Raw genomic sequence first — 21,593 nt, forward strand, 5'->3', positions numbered from 1 at the left:
TCCTGCCCTGCTTTATTCAGCACTGGAGACCACAGTAATGACGCCAGCCAAATATTCTCTTTGTCGACAGAGCTCCAAAGCAAAAGCATTTCGAGCCAGGACTCAGAAAGGAATATTTTAGAGTAGAAAGAGGCAAAAGAGCCCTAGAATGGACCAGATCCTGTTCTATGACTCGCCAACAAAGCTGAGGGATGAAGTAAGTGGACTGCAAAGGAGCACGGCGCGCTGGGAGACGAGATGCAACAACCCACTCACCACATCCACAGTGCTGAAGACGTGGCAGTAGTGGTGGCTGGTCTGCAGGTCCTTGGTGATGTAGGCAAACGTGCAGAGATCCTCGGGGTCCTGCGCAGCGCAGGAGATGTTCCGGATCTCGTGCTCAGCAATGACATTCTGCCGGGGTCAACCACAAGCACTTGTCACCCTTCTGGGGATGGCAAATACACCGGGCAAATGGTGGTCGTGGCAAGCATGTACTGGGAGCAGGGAGCAGGCCCTGGCAGGTCAGGGGGTCTCCCAGTCAGACCAGTCCTAGCTCCCTCCTATGGTAGGAATAAATGACAACGCGATCCACGAGCAGCCAGTTTGCCAAGCCTTTGGCATCACCACCTTGGTGCTCTCCCTGTTGTGCTGAGGAGCTGGGCTCCTCTGGATCAGCCGTGGCTTCTGGAGCCAGTAGATATGACCTGCAGCCCCCAGGCAGGTGAGACTGCGGGTCTTGTCCCTCCAGACACCAGCTTGGAGGCATTCGAAGCTCACCTTGTTAGAGGCATCGATGAACTTCACCCCCTTGTACGTGATGGACAGTATTATGGTCGGGATCTTCTTCATATGCTCTGTGGATTTCTTCAGAAACAAGAACATTCAAGTGATCAGTTGTGAATAAACGCTCCCTTCGTCACCACCGTCCCAGCCCACGCCAGAGACGCCCAGGCCACTGCCCCACAAAGGCAGCCCTTGGGGTCTTGGACCAGGAGGAGGGAAGCCTGCTCTTGGTGGAGGCAGAGGGGAAGGGACGGGGATCTGAAGCGAACCCAGCACCCCCTTCCCCAGTGAGAACGCCATTCTCCCACTGCACAGGCCTTCCAGCTATGGGGAACAGAGCTGGCGAGGGACAGTTCACCAGCGACAGTGGCACGGTCTGTTACATGGCCCAGGCCCCTGCTCTGCACACGGGCAGCCCGCAGGGTTTGGGGAACCACAGCTTCACTGAGACCCCCCCAATCCCCTCTCCTCATCATCCATGCCAGGCTGTGAGTGGATCACCCCTGTCCCCGTGGCCTCCATACCCTCATCTTGGCACAGGCGTCCTGCGTAGACTCTGTCCCTCGGAGGTCTTTGATCAACATGGAGCCCAAGTACTGTTTGGAAGAGAGAGAGAAGTTCAAGGCTTCCGGCAGGAAACCACAACGATGCCACGGCCCTGCCAGCGGCCAGCAGCCCCAGCTGGAGAGGGACAGGTCACGCAGGGAGGGGGAGGAAGCGTGACACCTCCACACGCAGCAACCTGACCCCAGAGCCTCCTCATCCTCGCCAACCCCAGAAGCTGAAAGCCACTTACGTTGGCCTCGTACCCGCAGGACTCAAAGATGAGCTTCTCCGGCTGATGCTGCCAGTTTTGGACTGGGGCGTACGGGGCAGCCAGGCTGGGGGGGCGCAGGGTCAGCTTCGACTCCCGACGGTCCTCCTGGAAGGGAAGAAAGATGGATGCGTGAAGCCACAACAGGATTGAAACACGGATGCCAGGAGAGCTCTTTAGGTTGATGTAATTGAGGTTCGCAATGGTCGCATCCCACAGGGGCTGGCAGGAGGCAGCACGCTGCGGGTGAAGGTGCCAGTGCTGATGGAAGCAGGAGTCACCCATTTCCAAGGTGAGACGGAGGCATAAACGAGCTGCTGGCTCTAACACCTGAGGGAAGCTGTGCCTGACCAGCCCTCCAGCCCTCCATGCAACGTCCTAATTCCTCGCTGGCCCCAGAGAGGGGGAAGCCTGCGCTGAACTGCACAGGGAGGCCCCCAGGACACATAAAAGCACCCACTGACCTGTGCTTTGTAGCGCTCAGCTCTGGAGTACGGAGCGACCTCGGTGCCACGGTCGTGTTGCCTCTTCCCGGTGTCCCCGGAGGGCAGCAGGAGATCGGCGGATCTGCCCGTGCAGGAGTCGTTCTGGCTCAGGGGCGACGACGTCTGGGACATCAAATCCTGGCACTGAAACAAGCAGACACCATGAACCGTCCCGGTCAGCCTGTGCCGCAGCCGTGCCCACCCCTCGCTCCCCTTCTCAGTGTCTGACACAAAGGGTGCAACGATCAGCTAACGGGGTCAGCTCCTGCTCTGCAAGCTCCTGCCTCGGTGTCATCAATCCCACCATTTATTTTCCGCTTGATCCCCCTGTTTTGCTCCGGGACGGCTTCAGGCAGGTACGCAGCCCTTTCTGCCGAGCACACCTCCCGTGAGCTCGTCCCAGGAGGGCAGGAGAGACGCCGAGCTGCGGGCAGGGTGTTTACAGAGGAACAAGCTCTGCTAAAGCGCTAAGCAAAGGGCTCAAAGCCGCTGACGATCAACCACCCCAGGAGAAAAGCCCTGGGAGCCCAGCGAGAGACGAGCCCAGATGCCTGACAGCCTGGCTCTTACTGCAGGCAGGATTCACTGCCTCTCCGTGCCAAGCGGCCCGGCAGACAATGCGGGGAGCTCACAGCTGCAACACGCATTAGTCCTATTCAACGGACTTGCTTAATTTGCCATTGACGTCCTTCCGCTCCCCACGCCGGAGCCAGGCGCTGGATCGCACCAGCTGTAGCACCAGGAAATGCTGCAAATGGCCCATTCTCTTACACACAGCCTCCCCGTCCAGCATCTCAATCAGTTGATGCCGCACCAAAGATCTCCTCTCCACCCCCAGCAACAGCCCTGCCTCCAGTCTCATCCGTCTCAAGAGGACGTTCCAGCGTAGTGCAGATCCCCGGCTGGCTGTTGCCCATCCGGGTCTTTGTTGGCTGAGAGGGGGGCGGTTGAGCAGCAGGACGAAGGCGCAGGGTTTGTTCCTGGCACCCTCCCAGCTCCTGAGCACACGCTCCCAGTGCAGAACCAGCGCGAACCCTCTCTTTTTTTACACCCGAACCCCAGTTCTTTAAAAAATCCAGCGTGAGCAAGGAGGGCACAGCAGCCCAACTCGCTTCAGCTGCGACTGTTTCAGTTGAAAAGTCTTGGGAATCCAAGGCAAGAGGGAAGAGCTCGGCAGCAGGGCAAGGACCAGATGTTTGGGATGGGGAAACTCCAATCGCTCCCAATTCCTGCTCCAGGAAGCTGATTTGCAAACACTGGGTGGAAGCAGCACGACCTGCTCGCCCTCCGTGGCACGTCGCCCTGCTCCTGAGCCCACAGGTTCACTGCGAGCTCAACGGGTTTTGCCAAACTCAGCTCTCAAGTGCCGGTTTTCAGGAAGAACGGCCAATGCGACGGCTCCCCTCCCAGCCAACCCTGATAACGAAGGGCCTGACATCCAAAGGCTCCCACTCCCGCAGCCAAAAATCAACACGCGCAAATCACATCGAGTGCTATTTGGCAGCAAGAGCACGAGCTCTAGAGAAGCTGAGCCGGCCCAGGGAGACAGATCTCAGACTCCCGACGGGCGCAATCAAAACACAGGTCCCAGCTGCATCCCATCTCACCAGCTGAGCCATGTCACGCTCCTGCCCGCGGGAAGGCTGCCCTACAGCTCGCCAGGAAACCAGGGGAAGAAAATCAGCTCCGTGTCCCCCTTCGGAGCAGGGCACGGGGTTGGGAGTAGCGCCCTGCTACGGTCCAGGCACCCACCGCATGTGGAGGCACCTGATCCGAAGGAGCTGCCTGACATTTCCCGTGGGGCAGGCATCCAGAATTTGACCTGCGAGGGCTGAATATTACCTTTCCCCACTCATTTCAATAGCGGAGTGATGCCTCTGCTGGGTCACTGGAGCTGATAAGGTGAAAAGCTGAACGGATACCACTGGCCAGGTTCCTCCCAGCACTGACACGTTCTCGCACACTTTGGCTTTGTTTTGCACAGGGAAGATGGAATTTAACCCGCAAAGAAGCGAGCTGAGAATTGATAAATTCATCCACCGCTTCAGCTGGAGTGTGTCTGTCCAAACAAACGGTGACGTTCGCTGACGCGGGGCTCAGCCATAGCAGAATTTGTACAGCACAACGTCAAACTTGTGATTTGTTTTCATTCTGCCCAAGTGCTCCAGGTGCTCCGGGCAAGTCAGAGCCAGCCTGGCTGTTACAGCTCCCGGGTTCTGCCTCACCACGCTGGCAGTGGGAGCACTGGGCTCTGCACCGTCTCCAGCAGCAGCCGAGGCGCCTCCATGGGAACGGGTTCACGCCAAACCCTCCCTCCTCTGCACAGCCAGATGTGCCGCTGCCTCAACGCTTCAAGAACTTTCTTCCCAAACTACCAAGTATCTGAGAAGCAGGAGTAACCCGAGCTTCCAGGTCAAATTGATTTTTTTTTTTTTCTTAACAAGAAACAAGCCATTTAGGTTTTACTCTTTCATTTTTTTTAAAAAGCAGTGCAATTTCCAAAGATCACTCTCTATGCTTATTGCTCTCAATACTTGCCTTCAAAGGAGTTTTAACTAAAATATTGACACTGTAGGTTTTTTTTCCCCTTTTTTTATTGATTTTGCTAGGCAGAATTTCCTTTGCACGAAAGCAGCAGAGCAAGGCTGAACGTGCCCGTGCCTCCCTCTCTGAGCCTGGACACACACCCAGGACCTGAGCTCTCAGTAAACATCCTCTACAGAGCTCTGAGTCCCCCAGAGGTGACAGCTGCTAATCAGAAAGGGGACAATTATTCCTGACAGACCCCGGTTTAGCTCTTTGAAAGACAGGGAGGAACGTGAAGGAGGGCCAGGGCAGAAGAGAGCAGCCCGGCCGCTGCCGAGCACGCTCCGCACAGACGTACCAGCCAGGCAGGGAACACAAACAGTGACTCACTCTCAGCTGCGAGAACCGCGGTGGCTTTGCCGGTGGCTCCTCGTAGGGTCTGTCTGCCAGGGAGGCGATGATCCTCTTCCGATGGCCGAGCAGATTCACTTTCAGCACCTGCAGGGACAGACCACGGGCACTGTAGGTTTTCCTGCCCTTGGCACGAAGCAACACGGCTCCCTGCGAGTCCCAGCCCCGGAGAACGCGGGCAGGACTCACTGTGGTGGCAAGAGCAAGGCAATACTCACATTTACTATTTCAAGCTCCCAGAGGTTTTTCACAGTGTCAATAGAGCTGTAGCCACTCGACAGGAAGGACTGGATGTAATCCTGCAGCCCCAAAGAGTCGAGCCAGGCGGGAACCGAAGGCTGGCTGTTCCCATCGCAGCCCAGGGGTTTCAACTGGAAAAGCACAAGCCAGAAAAAAGGGGTTAAAAGCCCCAGGGGGCTGGGATCCCAAGGCATACAGCGCCAATTAGAATCAGTTTAAAGGCCATCACCATCTCCACTTGCAGCTTTAAAGTACAAAAAATCACTGTATAAACAGGGAATGCCCTTGGGGGGGTTAAGACGTGCAGGAGGGACACCCACCCTCTCCCCAGCACAGTCTCATCCCATCCACGTAGCTTGGCAGACCAAGATACTCCTCATTTTCCTCCCTGCTATTCCCAAAACCCTTCCCACGGATGCCCTCCGTAGGTCACAGGGACGTGGCCGGAGTCACAGGGACCGGCTTTTCTTCCACAGCCATGTCGGGCAATGCCCCGTCCTGGCTCCACGTGAGCGGTGTCGGTGCTGACCTTGGGGAGGGAGCGAGCAGCCTGGAGGAGCTTCCGACGGTGCTGCGGGTCACCGATCCCGATGTCCCGAAGGTCCTGGTCTTCCATGACATTACAGCCCTGCGGGGACAGGAAGGAGTGACATGGGAGCAGAGGCCAACAGAGCCCCATCAGGTGTGGGAGCAGAGGTCATGGGCGTTGCAGCCCCCTCCTGACCTCACCTCCCTGCACATCCCCACGGCAGCAGGAGGGGGAGAAGAAGGAGGAGGAGGGCTCCCAAGGATGGCAGCTCTGCCCCACGTATTGACCTCGGGCACCGAGAGGGCTGACAGGAGAGGGCCTGCGGCACACACGGCACCGTTGCGGCAGAGGCGCCGCCATCCCCTCCCTCCCTCAGCCCCCATGCTCCGCGGCATCCTCTGCCAGCCCTGAGATTTCAGGCCACCGCGTACACCCACCTGCCTCTTTGATGCACGGATGCTTTAATCACCGCCTTAATGACGCCCAAGTAAACCCCAGGCCCTCCACGCTTGGAGCCTGAGAAGAGGCACCCGGCTCTGCTCAGCCTCCCTCCACGGCCACAGAGAAATTAGAATTTCTTTCCATGCGAGCAGGCAAGGTCAGATTCCTCCTCCATCTCCCGGGCAGGGAGACAGCCCACCCTGCTCTGGCAGAGATGCCCCGATAGCCACACAACACTCCGTTAAAGTCCATTTTCTGCCCCCCCTCTTCCCCCTGCAGAGCAAAAACGGACGCGAGCAGAACACACTGACTTCACCCCCCCCTTAAAAGCCTCCATCACAACCTGCTCCCTTGCCCCCCGTACCTGGGCAGAGCTCAGCGGGAAGCCCGGCCACGTCTCCCCATGGCTGGAAGAGCCACGCTGCCGTTGGACCGAGGGCTTCGGCTCCAGCCTGGACCCCCCCACCCGGACCTGCCTCCCTCTGCTCTCAGGAGAGTCACAGCTGAAGGTCTGAGCTGACAGCGCTTTGCTGTTCCACATTTTGGTTTTATAAGAGAAACCTAATTAAAATTGGCTGTCGGGCAACACGCTGCCGCAAGGGCAGGCAGGCTGCGGGAACAGCGGGCTGAACAGCCAGGCCTTCAGGAGGGAAAGGCGAGGGGAAGGTGACTAAGTGTCCTCTCCAAAGGGCAGCAAACACCTCGTATGCCTTCCCACCCCACACTTTCTGTAGTATTTTTGCTAAGTACTACCTGCTTTAAGCACAACAGCCAAACGTTGACAGCAGCGAGCCGCTCTCCGAGCCACCCAAGCGTGCGGCCGCGGGGACGATGCTGCCTCCTGCGAGGGCAGGGGAGGAGGAACAGTCCTTCCCACTGCCCCGTCCCCTCTCAGATGCTCCTGGACAAGCACACTGCGATGCGTCCGCGATGGTGGGGGAGAGCTCGCCTTTGGCGACGGCTTTCTGGGAGTCACGGGGTGCATTTCATGGAGCCAGATGCCAGTCCTGCAGCCAAACGCATCGTGCCCAGCAATGCCAGCAGCCACTTTTCATAGAATTGTCTGGGTTGGAAGGGACCTTTCAGATCATCGAGTCCAACCATCAACCTAACACCGACAAAACCCATCACCAACCCACGTCCCTCAGCGCCGTCTGCCCAGCTTTTAAATACCTCCAGGGATGGCGACTCCACCACTTCCCTGGGCAGCCTGTTCCGATGCTTGACAACCCTTTCCGTGTAAAAGTTTTTCCTAATATCCATCCTAAACCTCCCCTGGTGCAACTTGAGGCCGTTTCCTCTTGCCCCACCGCCTGTTCCTTGGGAGAAGAGACCGACCCCCCCTGGCTACCCCCTCCTTTCAGGGAGTTGCAGAGAACGATGAGGTCTCTCCTCAGCCTCCTTTTCTCCAGCCTGAACACCTCCAGCTCCCTCAGCCGCTCCTCAGAAGTTCTCCAGCCCCTTCTCCTCGGGCTCCAGACCCCTCACCAGCTCCCTTGCCCTTCTCTGGACACGTTCCAGCCCCTCAAGGTCTTTCCTGTCACAAGCGGCCCAAAACTGGAGACAGGACTCACGGTGGGGCCTCACCAGTGCTGGGTACGGGGGGGAAAAGCCCTTTTGCTCCTGACTCGCTTGGTTTGTGCTTGTTCTACAAGAGCACCCAGCCGGGGCTGCATCGCGCCCACCGCTTCCGTGGCCGGGTGCGATAACTGCTGGGTGGGAGCCGCTCTTCCCCTCGCCGCAGAGATAAGTGTTCAGAGGAACAGAGAATTAACACTACAGATAAGAGGTGCCCGAGGCCGCCTCGCTGGGAGAGCTGCCCTCAGAGGCCAGACTGCAGAGAAACAATTATTTAGCAAGTGATGGCGGCAAATTAAAGCAGCGGGTGGCGGGGAAGCGGGGCCCTGCAGCCACGCCATGACCGGCAGCACCCGCAGCACCGCGGCAGAGGCTCCTCTGCCTCCGTCCCCCCTCGGCAGGCGGGGACACCCGGCGCCCTCAGCTCCTGGCAGCCCGCGGGGGGACTGAGACCGCAGATCTGGAGCAGACGAGCCGCAGGACAAAAGCATTTGTCTAAAAGTTGTTTAAACAGCAGACAGAGCCGGGACTAAAGCCCCTGCAGCCGATGAGGGTGGTTCGCTCCCTGTTTTCTAAAAGGTCAGTTTATTCCAGCAGCGCTGGTGGGCAGTGCCACTGCCTGCTGCCAGCTGGATGGAGCCGCTGCCACTGCTCGGGATGTCACCGTGGGTGGGCGCAGCTCTGCAGGGACCCGGGAACACACCGATACCTGCCTCGCCTGCCTGGGATTGCTTCCCCATAGAATCACAGGATGGTTTGTGTTGGAGGTGACCTGAAAGCCCAGCCAGTGCCACCCCCTGCCCTGGGCAGGGACACCTCCCACCAGCCCAGGTTGCTCCAAGCCCCGTCCAACCTGGCCTTGAACCCCTCCAGGGATGGGGCAACGACAGCTTCTCTGGGCAACCTGGGCCAGGGGCTCACCGCCCTCACAGCAAACAATTTCTTCCTCAGATCTCATCTAAATCTCCCCGTTTTCTGTTTGAAGCCATTCCCCCTCGTCCCATGGCTCCCCTCCCTGCTCCAGAGTCCCTCCCCAGCTTTCCTGGAGCCCCTTTAGGGACTGGAAGGGGCTCTAAGGTCTCCCCGGAGCCTTCTCTTCCCCAGGCTGAACCCCCCCAGCTCTCTCAGCCTGTCCCCACAGCAGAGGGGCTCCAGCCCTCCCAGCATCTCCGGGGCCTCCTCTGGCCCCGCTCCAACAGCTCCGTGTCCATGTGAAACCCCTGGGTCTTGTCTAAGAGGCAACGCTAGACACAGAGCCCTGCGCAAGGACATAACTATGGCATATAAGCTGTTCTGTGCGCCCCTCAACTGCACAATTTTATTTTTTTTTTTTTAAAAAGGCTTTTTGTTGGTTGAAGGCTCCGAGGGTGCCCATTTGGCTCTGCCGCATCGAGAGCAAACCCTCGACATGAGTAAAGCGGAGGCAGCTGCTGTCAGAGGCAGCGACCGCTCCGGCTTGGGAGCAGCAGCATCCCACCAAAAAAATGAAAACATCCCTCCTCTTTCTTGCTCACAAATTTTAAGCTGAAGAGCCACATTTAATGTGCATTCCTGTAACAGCGGGAGATTGTGTGCTCAGCTCAAGGGAAGAGGAAAGGATTAAAGGCAGCTTCACTCCCCTGACACGCACCTTACCTGGCACAAGCGCTTTTGCACGCTACAGCTCTGCTGCAGGGGCTGCCAGAAGGTCCTTGGGAGGCAGCATATGTGCCAGGAATTCATCTCCTGGAGGGAGATGGCTTTTAAAGGGCTTTTTTAAATGGACCGAAGAGGGCTCACCGAAGAGGGCTACGGCAAGCGATGGGATTTCTCCTGGAGAGCAAAGCATTACCGCCCTGCCTGGGGGGCACAGGGAAGCACAGGAAGGGACTGACTCACCGAAGTCTCTGCAGCAAATTAAATGTCACACCTCGGGTGCCTGAAACCTGCAGATTCCGACACCTCAGCCCCCTCTGCTCCCCCGAACCCGCCCGTCTTGGTGCTCTGCTCCCAAATGCCTCTGTACAGCGCCGGGCGCCAGAGCTGCAGCGGAGGGGGATGCTCCGAGGGCACGGCTCACAGCAACCCCTCCGACGGTGATGTGTGATTTTCACATATGAAAATTAAACAAGCTTGCTAATCCTATTTACATTTTCACTCGGGCTTGTTTTCCAACATCGAGCCTCCCAGTCCAGCAGCATGGGGCTGGCAGCTCAGGCTCTCCAAGGACATCTTTTTTTACACCAACACGGCCAGTGCCAGCCCCAAGGCAAAGCAATAGGTGTTCTCCCACTTTGGGCATCTCAAATTTAAGGAAAATTGCTTGCTATGTAGGCAAGGATACAAGCTAGTTAAATACTGTGAAGCCTTCAGCTTTCTCCGACGCTCCTTATTTTTATGTGTCACATTAAATTCCCTCAGTGCCAGTCCGTATTCTCAGAGTACTTAACAAGGATAGACAAAGCATAGCAGCTCCAAATAAATCATTACAGTCTATTGTGCATGAGCCTCCGCTTAGAGAAAAGTCCTTTAAACCCATCCAGATTTCATCTCCTACGAAAAAAAAAAATAATCTGCCACTAAAATAGATAATTAAATGCAAACACGCCGGAGATCTTTTAACCTTTGCCAACCGAACAGATGAGCCGTTCAAACCAGACTTTAAACCTGTTTGTATTTAACACGCTGTTCAGACAAAAGCCAAGGGGCAGAGAGATGCTCCGCCTGGGCCACCGCTGCCACCTGCGTCGGAGACACGCTCCTCCGGCGCAGCAACTGCCGTGGGTTTGGCTGGTGCCCTGCTCTGCTCAACCTCCTGCAAACCCACCTCTCTGCTCAACCAGCAACCAGAATTAGCACAAAAAGCCCCCCAGGCACGGAGGGTTCCCAGCCATGGAGACCCAGCCGGGGTCTCACCACGGCTTTCATCCTTCCCTGCCTCCCCCGGTGCGTCTCGCTCGCTGCTCACCGCTAGCCCCATCCTTCCCGACCTCCGCACCGCCAGCTCAACGGGCACCTGAAGGATCTCAGGTCTGTCCCCGAGCCAGTTCTTGGCTGTCCCGAGGAGGGGTGATGGCAGACGCATCCACACCCAGCAGCTCACGGAGGAGAAGGGAACGAGGCGTTCATCACTGAGATGAAACAGGGCCTCTTCGTTACAACGGGACACTGCCTTGAGGCAGAGCTGCAAAACTTCAGAGAAACTGCTGTGAGGGTTCGTGAGGGGTTTTGGGGGACGGTTTTTTGATTTTCAAACAATTGTTCAGCCTGGAGAAGACAAAGCTCCAGGGAGACCTTAGAGCCCCTTCCAGTCCCTGAAGGGGGCCTACAGGAAAGCCGGGGAGGGGCTGTTTGCAAGGGCATGGAGCAACAGGACGAGGGGCAATGGTTTAAACTAGAGCAGGGCAGGTTTAGATGAGACATCAGGAAGAAGTTCTTTACACCGAGGATGGTGAGACGCTGGCCCAGGTTGCCCAGAAGAGGGGGTGGAGGCCCCATCCCTGGAGACATTCAAGGCCAGGCTGGATGAGGCTCTGAGCAACCTGATCTAGTTGAAGATGTCCCTGCTCACTGCAGGGGGTTGGACTAGATGGCCTTGAGAGGTCCCTTCCAACCCAACACATTCTATGATCCCCATATAGGTTTTTATTTGTTCATTTTTAGTTTTTTTTCCTTGGGATTTTTTGGTGGGTTTGTTGTGGGTTTTTTTGGTTTTGTTTTGCGTTTGGGTTTTTTTTTTTTTTTTTTTAATTAAATGAAGGTCCCCTTTGATGCTGACACAGGTCGGCGACCAGGGCAAAAGGCGCCGTCTCCCAGGCTGGAAGCTGGTGCTCAGCCCCTCTGCGGGTGCTCCGAGGACGGGGCTCAGCAAACGCCCGGGGGGGGAGCGGCTGCTCCCAGGGACTCGCTGTACTCTCAGCCCAGCCCTCTGCCCTCCTCCAGCAGCCTCAGGAATGCCAATTAGAATCAAAAAGACTTTCTGAAGACGTATTTCAGACTTCATCCGTTGTGACAAGTGCTTTTTACCTTGCGTGTTTCTCCCGGCTGCGGGGCCAAGGGGAGCTCGGAGCTTCCATCCGCACAGGGGGGACGGGGGACCCCCCACAGCCCCATCCATCCCAACACCTCACCCTTTTTCTCCTGGCTTCCATCGGGAAACCAGCTCCCAGTGTTTCCTGCACTGCAGGTGGCTTGTTCGGGGTTTGTTCCTAGAACGCACATCCCCGCGTTAATGCAGATTTTAGTATGGCGCATGTTAATCACTCTTGGTAGCAAAATCTTTGGCAATTTTTTACTACCAGAAGGGTTGGGATGATCCCTAAAAAAATCCACCAGGAAGAGGAGGCTGCCATTTCTTTTTGCAATGGACACAGAAGTACCCCGCTAAGCTTCAGCTGCGCACACGTGTATTAGGTCAAGGAAGGGACTATTTCTCTAGAGCAAGTGCATCTACCATGGGGTGAAATGCATCACCCAGATGAGTCCTCCTCTGGTCCCGCCAACAACCCAAAGAGCCTGAACGATCAGCCCAGCTGCAGACATCTGAAATAGGGCAAGGCGAATCCCACTCCCTGGGTCCAAACTGGCTGCGCCAGACTGGGCTTTCATCCCCCAACCCGGCCCTCAGCTTCCTCAGAGCTGAACAGAGCCGCCCCCGTGGAGAGGCACAAATACAGACCACTGCGAGGGACCCCTCTGAACCCCATCCCTGCGCCCGAGGAGGGCAGAGATCTGCCAGTGACTCACGTCCTGCTCCGGGGAGCCCCGAAGGACGCTGGTGCAGCCGACCCGCCTGCAGAAACACAAGATTTTAGAGAAGGGGTCTGCTTCAGTCACGCTTCACATCTTGCACTGTAATTAAACCGCCTGCAAGGCTCCAGGTTTCTCATTAAAGGGAAGAAACAAAAGCACAGTCGGAGGGTACATCGGGGAAGGTAACGTCCCCTCCTGCGAGTTAGGTGACCCCGAAGGCACGCGTGCCAAAATCAGAGCTGCTGAAATCTGCCAGCAATCCTGCTCCAGCAGGGCGCTCCGCAGGCACTTAACTACCCAATTTTCAGATGCTGGTTCTTGCGCAGAGCCTGGCTCCAGCCCATTCTCTCTTTCCAGCTAAGGAAGGGCCCGGGGCAAAGAAAGTTTCATATAGGACACGCAGTTTTATCCAGCCAGCAATGCCGCTTAATGAATCCCGACTGTCTCGCTAAGCCCAGGCTAACGCAAGGGCTGCCTGGGTTACTAAACCCTGGATTAGAGACAGGCGAGGGACTGCAGGGAAGACGGGGACCAGAATGTGTTTGCTATTAAAAGCAACAGATGCAAAACCCAAACACAGCTTTTCCAGACTACAAAGGCTTCTGCAAACATCTACAGCAGAGTGCCTTCAGCTGGATGAGCCAAAGCATCCATTTTTTCTTAGATTAATGCATACAAAGCTCTTTTGCTTTTTCCCCTCAGTACATTCAAGACAATTTGCATCTCGTCAAGGATTTTGCTGCCACTGCTATTGCTTTACTTTTGGCAACCAAAAAGCCTGGATGCAGGAGATGGAGATGCATCCAGCTTACTACGGACCCAGCCTAAACAAGGATAATACACAGCACGTCCTGAAACCAGGGGTTGCACCTTCCTTAGCCTCAACACCACTTAGATTTGTCCTTTTCAGATGAAAAATGGATCAGAAACCTTCATTTTGGTCATGTTAGTTCTGGCTAGCGGGAGCTTTCAGGAGCTTAATGCAAGGAGGCAGTACAGGGTTTGCAGCCCAGAAGATCGCGGCTCCATTACATGCCCTGGGAGGGATTTGGCGAGTCCCGCGTGGCTCTGCCCGAGCTTCGGGTTATTCCCACTGCCAGGCTTGTACAACGCCACTGGGCTTCATCCTGAGGATAAGGGATGAAATTCAGAAAGATGAGCTGTAACGAAGGTATTCCTGGGAGCTGACAAAGCCACCGCAGCCGGCGACGAGCTCCCTGTCCCCAAATCTATTAGTAGAATCACAGAATGGCCTGGGTTGGAAGGGACCTTTCAGATCATTGAGTCCAACCGTCAACCCAACTCGGACAGAAGCCATCACTAAACCATATCTCTAAGCACCGCGTCTGCCCGGCTTTTAAATACCTCCAGGGACGGTGCCTCAATCACTCCCCTGGGCAGCCTGGTCCAATGATTCATAACCCTTTTAGTCTAAAATTTTTTCCTAATATCCATCCTAAACCTCCCCTGGTGCAACTTGAGGCCGTGTCCTCTTGTCCCATCGCCTGTTCCTTGGGAGAAGAGACCGACCCCCCTTCGCTACCCCCTCCTCTCAGGGAGTTGCAGAGGGCGATTAATGACGAAGCACCTCCTGTCCCCGCAGGGTTTGGGGGCTGCAGGTTTGGCCTCGTCCAGCCCCTCTGAGCTCCAAACCCCCCCGAGCAGGCGGCAGGGAGCCGCCAGCCCAGCCCCGGCCGGCCTCAGCCCCCTGCCACACAGGGGCTGCACGGATCCGCGCTCGGAGTAAGAAGCCCCACTAATATACCCCGTTCCACCAGACAAGAGCAGCTAACGCCTCGTTAATGGGCTAATTTATAAGCTTGCCCTAGAAACAAGCTTGCCTTCCCTCTGTGCATCCGCATGATTTGCTTTTCAGCTGAGCCCCCCTGGTGACAGCACAGAGCATCACCCCCTTCTACAGACAAAAAAAAAAAAAAAGGCTAAAACCTCCCAAAATAGAGCCTTGATTACGGGCAATGCTAGATACCTACAGCTCCCTCAGCTACCCCTCCAACCTGCCCCAGGGGCTTATTTATCTCGGAGCAGGGTGACGACCCCAAAACCAGGACCTGCACGCCCCGATTTCAGAGCCAGGGGACCCGCACTTGGTCACACAAATATCTATTTGTAATTTGTCTTGTGATCCTTGGCGTTTTGTGCCTTCCCTTAACGGTATCTGCAGTTTGAGATAGTTCAGTGGAAACTAGGGGAAAAGAAGTATTTGTTTGGCTAAGGGCACGACAACGGAGCCCTTGCTCTTCACAGAGCACTGATTGTGGAAAGGGCTCGTATACAAAATGCTACAATAAATCCTAGATTAGCACACAGCCACTTCATTTTTGTTTAATTTTCTTCCCCATGCAGACTGGCAGCGTGACAATGGCAATGGAGGGAATCGGTCATGGTTGTCAAGTCCAGGCAATTTTATTGAGAGGGAAAAAAAAAAAATTAACTGCTACTTTAATGGCTTTTTTAATGTTTATTGGGCCTGGAGCTACTAATGAATCAAATGTAAGTATCCTCTAAATTGCTAGGTCTGGTCCACCCACTTTGCTCCTCAAAAATCCACTCTGAACTCGCTGCTCTCCGTGAAGTCCATGTCCATCACCTGGGGAGCGTTTCCCCGGTCAGAGCTGGAATGTGCTCTCAACCCCCGGATCATCGCACGTCCCCGCTCTCACCATTCCCTTCCAGAGAAACCCCCCCCCCTCCCCGCCCCATACCATCGCGGAGAAAGCACAGCCCTTGTGAACCACCCAAGTAGCATCTGAAACCCACTGGAGAGCTGTCAAAAAAAAAAAATAAAATATTTCATTTCATTGTAGGAATCGATTCCCACTCAGACGCTTGGCAGAAACCCTGATGCAAGGGTCCAATTCCGCTCTTACCGGGTGTTCATCCAGGGCAGCAAAATCGGTCTGGGGACCAGGGAAAAAAAGGCATTTCCAGGAGGTTGGCAGCACTGACAAACAGTAGACAATACCGTGTAATAATGTGGCTGATGTTACTCCCTGCCCATGTCGTAAAAAGAAATGAAAGCCTTTTCAGTAATAAATCTGCCAGTCGGCGTGAACCGGGCCAAAGAGATCCCCAGATCTGATTAGCAATTGGTAAGGAGCAGACTGCCAGCACCTCTAGGGATTAGCAGTATTTACTCCCCCCGCAGCATAGAATCACAGAATCGCCTGTGTTGGAAGGGACCTTTCAGATCATCGAGTCCAACCATCAACCTAACACCGACAAAACCCATCACCAACCCATATCTCTAAGCTCTACATCTGTCTGGCTTTCAAATACCTCCAGGGATGGCGACTCCACCACTTCCCTGGGCAGCCTGTTCCAATGCTTGACAACCCTTTCAGTGCAAAATTTTTGCCTAATATCCATCCTAAACCTCCCCTGGCACAACTTGAAGCCGTTTCCTCTTGTCCTATAGCCTGTTCCTTGGGAGAAGTGACCGATCCCCACCTCGACACACCCCAATTTACCAGCTCAGTCACCGAATGGTGCCGCAGGACAGAGATTTGCAGGACAGAGATTTGGGAAGCCCAAGTCCAGAACCAACTGCTTGAGAGCTTCTGCCCGGCTGAACAGAGCTCGCTCCAGCTTGAAACCAAGTCTACCTGCCCAGGGACAACCTGCACACGGGGGCTTTCCTGGGGCTATATTAAAGTATTCTCCAACAGCTGCAATCACCCCCAGTTTTCTCTTTGTTTCACCAAGTGCAGAAGCAGTAAAACCTTCTCTGTGGGATCTCTGATAGTCACTGTTCTTCATAGACCATTACCGGGTGTAAAACACTACTGGAATATGTCAGTTAAGTTTTCCCCAGATGGCTACTATAAAATGACAAGTTTTATATGAAAATAGGAAGAAAGAAAAAAAAAAAAAAAAAAAAGAAAAAGCTCTGGGGCACACACATTCTCAGAGCATGCTAAAAGCCTGGCTGCTGCCCAGGGGACCAGCATCTGCCAAGCCAAGCCGAGCAGTTACGACGCGGATCATGCAAACCAGAGCTACAGTTCACTGAGGACACCGGGAGATGCCCCGTGCTCAACGGGACGGATATCGGGTGGAAATGAAGATGGTGCAGATGTCAGCCAGCCCCCAAAACACGGGGATTTGCAGGGCGAAGGAGACCCAGATGCACGTCCTGGGACCCAGCCTGGCCCGTGGAGCTGCGCCTCAGCCCTGCTCCCACGCCAATGCCTCCTCTCTACCGTTTCACCCCCGCTCTGCTCGCACACACGCACAGAGCAGAGAAGAGAAAGGCTCTTTCGTAACGAAGACCACTGCAGGCTAACCTAACGTGGCACTGAATTACATTTAATCAAATTAATGTCAGTACTCTAAATTATTTGCAGACACCCCGTTCTTCCAATGCCATCGTTTTTCTACCACTTCTCCCCAATTATAAAAAAAAAAATCAAAAAGAAAAAAAAAAAACAAACAGAGGAGCCCACGGCACTCCACGAGGAGAACAGATTTCCATTTCTGACGCTGTCTCATTGAATCAACATTAGCTGCTTTCCACACACTCCATGGGAATCCAGGCTTGAACAATAAAATAAAAAAAAAAGCCATAAAAATGGTTTATGTTCTCTTTTACCTGCTCATTTGTGAATCAAAATGTCTTTGGACGGAATAAAAAGTTCAGCTACAGAATAACGGTACGATTGCCAGAGCATGCGAGGTTTGCCCTTCTCAGATGTCAGCCTGAAAAGTTGTCTGGGGTGGCAGCAAACATCCAGCCCTCCGAGGGAAGGGAAAAGCTTTTGCAAGCACCTCGGACACATTTATGGGATCTGCGGGATCACAAAATACTGTAGTGAGGGTGCAGGTAATGGCATTTCCTTCCCCACTTCTGTGGGGGAAATTCCACCATGAATTACTGCGATTCCTTCTTGTTACACTGGAAAAGTCCTTTCTTTCCCCAGAACAGGAGAGTCCAGCCTGGCCCTTCCCCGTGGTCATTCCTGGGTTTGCCTCAGGGCACTGGGATGCACTGCACATCTCCCAGTGCAAAACCAGTTTTCCCGTGGACTTCCCGAAGGGAGCATCTGCTGCAGGGCACTGGTGATGACAGGAGACGCGATGGGACCGGCTCTTGGAGCAGCGGAATCCCTCTTGGTCCATATTCTTGTGACATTTTTCCCCACTCTTGCATGTCCCTCAGCTCATTACCGGTCAAGGACAATTAAGTCGATTTATAGCCCATTTTTCTGAATGACACCGCTCACTCTTGCTATGGTTTGGTGATCTGACCTTTCATTTCCCTCCTCTGGTGAAGGATGAAGCACTGGGTCTCCCAAAACCCCGCACACGAGGGCTGCGTCCCTGCAGGCGGGGGGTCGCAGGGTGCTGGGGTATCCGGGGCTCGTCAGCGCAGGTAACAATTCTGCCGAGGACTTTATTCTACTCGCAAAGCTGTATTTTTGCTAAGTCAAGGACAGCACAGCCCATGCCAGCAATCCTCAGCCAGCGGCTTCCATTCAGCTATGTTTACCCATCGCGCAAATAAACCTTTCCCCTCTAATGAAAGAATTCCAGTGGGCTGCGAAGCAGAGAAGGAGAATTTGAAGCGCCAGCTCCATTTTAGCCTTTTTTTTTTTTTTTTTTTTAATCCCCAGCTGGCTGAACAGGCTGCTCTTCGAATTAAAGCCCCCCATTAAAAGCAGAAGTCGAGTGTCACAGCCCCGTCGCCCCGGGCCAGCAGCGAAGGTCATTCCGTGGCAAGGGAGAGGATGAGGAAAAGAATCTGTTCCTGCTGGAGAGTAACGGCAAGAAAATCAGGGAAAGCCTCTTTCCTAGCATTGCACATAAAACACCGCAACAAAGCTACTGGAGGCAACTTAAAGGGAATATCACAATTTCTCCAGGCACAGAAACGCAGCCCAATATGTAGATGTTAGTATTTGGAAAGAGAACTCGGTCTTTTAGAAAACTAAGCTACCCAAATCCATCTTTTATAGCCCCTTTCTTCCCTCAGCCAAGCCAAAAGATTGCACAGAATCTGAAATAAATACAGACTTCAGTCCCTTCCCAGAAACACCTCCATTGGCAAGTAAGCTTTAACGTCACGTCAAATCGATGTTTAACTAATCCTGATGACTTGCGTTAGCAATACCCTCCCTCGGCCCAAGTCTTGATCAAGATCTTTCCCTCTGAACCACTCACAAGCATTCCTGGGTTCGCGTTTGGCTGTGGAACGGGTCAGCGTCACCGAGACGCTCTCATGAGTCACGTCAAACGCTGCAGCATTTTGTTTTCCTCTGCAGATTTAACAAGAATTTTACATTGTGGGAACACTGATGGAGAAACTCTGCGTTCAGTGCTGGAACAAAGCAACACACTGGTGAGCCCGTCTGCAGCGTCCCGTCCCATCCCGGCTCCCAGACCCCCCGCAGCTGTGTCCATCAACACTTGGGACTCCCTTCTCCTCACCATGGCTTGTGTCGACTTGTTCTTCCCCGATAACCAATTCACAAACCCTGAAAAATCTCTACAAGTTCCTAAAGTGAGAACATTCCCAGCAAGCCCTGACACGGCTCAGAACCAACCGATGCTACGTACAACACTCTATTATTTGTCCTGAATCCCTCCAAAAGAACAGCAGCGCTGGCAGAGCCACGCAGAGGGTCAGTCCTGACTGCAGCCATCGCTCTCTTCCCAAAGCAGACCTGAACTGCACCAGGAATTTTTAATTCGTTGACAACTGAAGTGCTGATCTCGCCCGCTTGTGAGCAAGGGGTCCTGCCGGAGCACGAGGGCTCCGGCTGCCGGTTGTCCCGGCCGCAGAGCTGGAATTCCCAAGAGCAGAGAAGCCTCAGCTCCACATTCCCAGCCATCTGCTAAAATACACTTCTACCTTCTCTTTTTAGAGGGGAAACCTGTGACATGCTCACGGCTGGCGTTACGGTTTCCATCTCCAGCGTGACCCTGTAGGTCCCCCAAGTCCCTTCCCGCTGTCGCTGCTGGCGGTGGAAGCGCCGGAGCAGCCCCCGGGGTGATGCCGGGATGCAGCTCGCACGGCACCGGCGAGACGGCCGGTCCGTGTCCCAAGAGCTAATCACCTAATAACGAACCTCTGGATTTACGCAAAAACGGCATTATGACTCTCAGAAACAACGCGTGTTTCTGCCTTCCGAGATTAACGTCTAATGAAGGATCCTGATATATTTACAGAGCACTTTTCAAAATCACTTTCATGAATCATTTCCCTTCTCTGGGGGGTAAGGGCTTGGGTAATCCGGGGGGCAAATTAACACAAGAAAATACACAGGAAATGAGGAATTCCTGAAACTAGGACGGGCTACAGCACGGGCTGTAAGAGCACTAAAACCACCATATACAAGATTCTGTACCCTCTTCTTGTCTCTCGACGGCTCTGCACTGCCGACCGGGTAGGTAGCACATATTAAACACCTATTTCTCTTAAGCGTAGAACAACAGCAAATGCCCCTGTGCCAGCAAACCCCGGATTTCACCCACCACGGTTACAGGACACGCTCTTCGCCAGCCTGTTTTCTTTAATCCTACTTGAAGTTCCTATGGACTGCAGGCCGAACATTCTTCATAAGCATATTAAAGAGCTCTTCTAGGGCGCTGCCTCTGTTTTACAGCAGTAGGATCACTACAAATCCGACAGTTTGCTCTTGCGATGCTTTTCTTGCTCTGCCCAAGGCACCAGCTCCTCGTTTGCTGGCAAATGGGCCCCCAGGGACCCTGGCAGCCAAGGGAGCATCCTCGGCGCGCTGCAAAAAAAACCCCGTGACGCGAAATCTTACACAGAAAACAAGAGCGTTTCCCCATCAAAAGGCTCCCAACTTCTTAATTTTTGCTGCTAAAAACTTAATTAGCCTCATAGCCCATCTGGCAATTTGCAAACCGTTACTCGGCATTCTCTGGACCTTGAAATATTTAACATAATGAGGCCCTAATAGGGACTAATCCTTTCACAGAAACCATTTAACTCCAGGAAAATAAAGCCACTTAGTTTGAAATATTCTTCCTTAGCGATTGAAAGTGGCAGTTGATACAGAAATTGTTACGTAAAAAAAGGAAAGGACTGGACGGGCTGCCGCGCCAGGAGCCAAGCATCCAGGTCCTCTCGCTGCGCTCGCCAGCTGCAGTGTTTACAACAACTTTAATAATTCATCTGAGAACATCCAAATCACTACTAAAAGCAAATTAACTACTTGTGCCTCATTTGTACTGTAGCTGAAGGTTTTCCTCCCGCATCAGAAGCTGAAGGCAAGTAACGCCACAGAGGAAAAGATTCTTAATAATTCAACTTTCATACTGGGCTGACTGCATTAGCTTGAGGTTCCCGGGACGCTGGATGAAAGGATTTAAAGCCAGTCGTGGCACGGCTGCCAGAGCCAACTGCCTCGGAAAAGGGATAAGCAGCAAAATGGAAATCAGCTAGGGTTTTGCAGGAAATCTTTGTTAAGTTATTTGACCTTTTAAAATTGAGCGAGGAGAGGGTCCCACCTCCCGAAACCCGCAGAAGCCGATTTCCCCCACTGGGAGCGGTTACACAGCACTGGATGGGGAAGAAAAATATCCAGTATTAAAAAGCAACTTTTGCCACATACACCATAAAAATCCCATTTTGAGACACGCACAAGGAGCCTTTGCTCATAAATGACAAAATTCTGCATCAGACGGTTTGCAACTAAGCGTTGCTATTTACTGCAAATAAGCACAGTCAATAAAAATTCCTGGTTCCGAGCCTCCAGCTCCTGCCTCTCTGGGGACAAGTGAAAAGTTAATTGCCTTCGCTATTAAACTTGTGTGCTGAGAGAGGTCTATCACACTTGTCAGGCAGGGCCAGGCAGAGTAAAGGCGTTTTTATCTGCTAACCGCTGGAGTGACAGCAGCCCACTGATACCGCGAAGGTCAAAGACCCCTCAGCAGAGGATCCCAAGCAGGGATCTAGGGGGTATTATTTAATTTAAATTCATCGTACCGTCTCCAGAGCATCCCCGAAGTTGCATCTGACCCCCACAGTGTGCAGGGGATGCTGAAACCTTGCAGGGAGCGGAATGACCCTGCCTGAACACAGCAGACC

At 53.9% G+C, this 21,593-nt stretch overlaps 1 protein-coding gene across 11 annotated transcripts in view; it reads right to left on the reverse strand.

The window, feature by feature from the left end:
• Positions 1–21,593, reverse strand: part of ANKS1A (ankyrin repeat and sterile alpha motif domain containing 1A) — a 112,760-nt gene that overhangs the window by 7,944 nt on the left and 83,223 nt on the right. For all 11 annotated transcript variants that reach the window (XR_008463228.1, XR_008463227.1, XM_054181010.1 and 8 more), the window contains 8 exons: positions 5,771–5,869; positions 5,220–5,372; positions 4,981–5,088; positions 2,044–2,208; positions 1,562–1,687; positions 1,290–1,361; positions 760–846; positions 256–393 (listed from right to left, as the gene is read on the reverse strand). Coding sequence is in view for 9 of the 11 variants with exons in the window: in XM_054181010.1 (XP_054036985.1) it covers positions 256–393; positions 760–846; positions 1,290–1,361; positions 1,562–1,687; positions 2,044–2,208; positions 4,981–5,088; positions 5,220–5,372; positions 5,771–5,869 (948 nt within the window). In the remaining 2 variants the exon portion in view is untranslated. The remainder of the gene's footprint in view (positions 1–255; positions 394–759; positions 847–1,289; positions 1,362–1,561; positions 1,688–2,043; positions 2,209–4,980; positions 5,089–5,219; positions 5,373–5,770; positions 5,870–21,593) is intronic.

Source organism: Rissa tridactyla, chromosome 21 (assembly GCF_028500815.1).
Source record: "Rissa tridactyla isolate bRisTri1 chromosome 21, bRisTri1.patW.cur.20221130, whole genome shotgun sequence".
NCBI classification, from domain to species: Eukaryota; Metazoa; Chordata; class Aves; order Charadriiformes; family Laridae; genus Rissa; species Rissa tridactyla.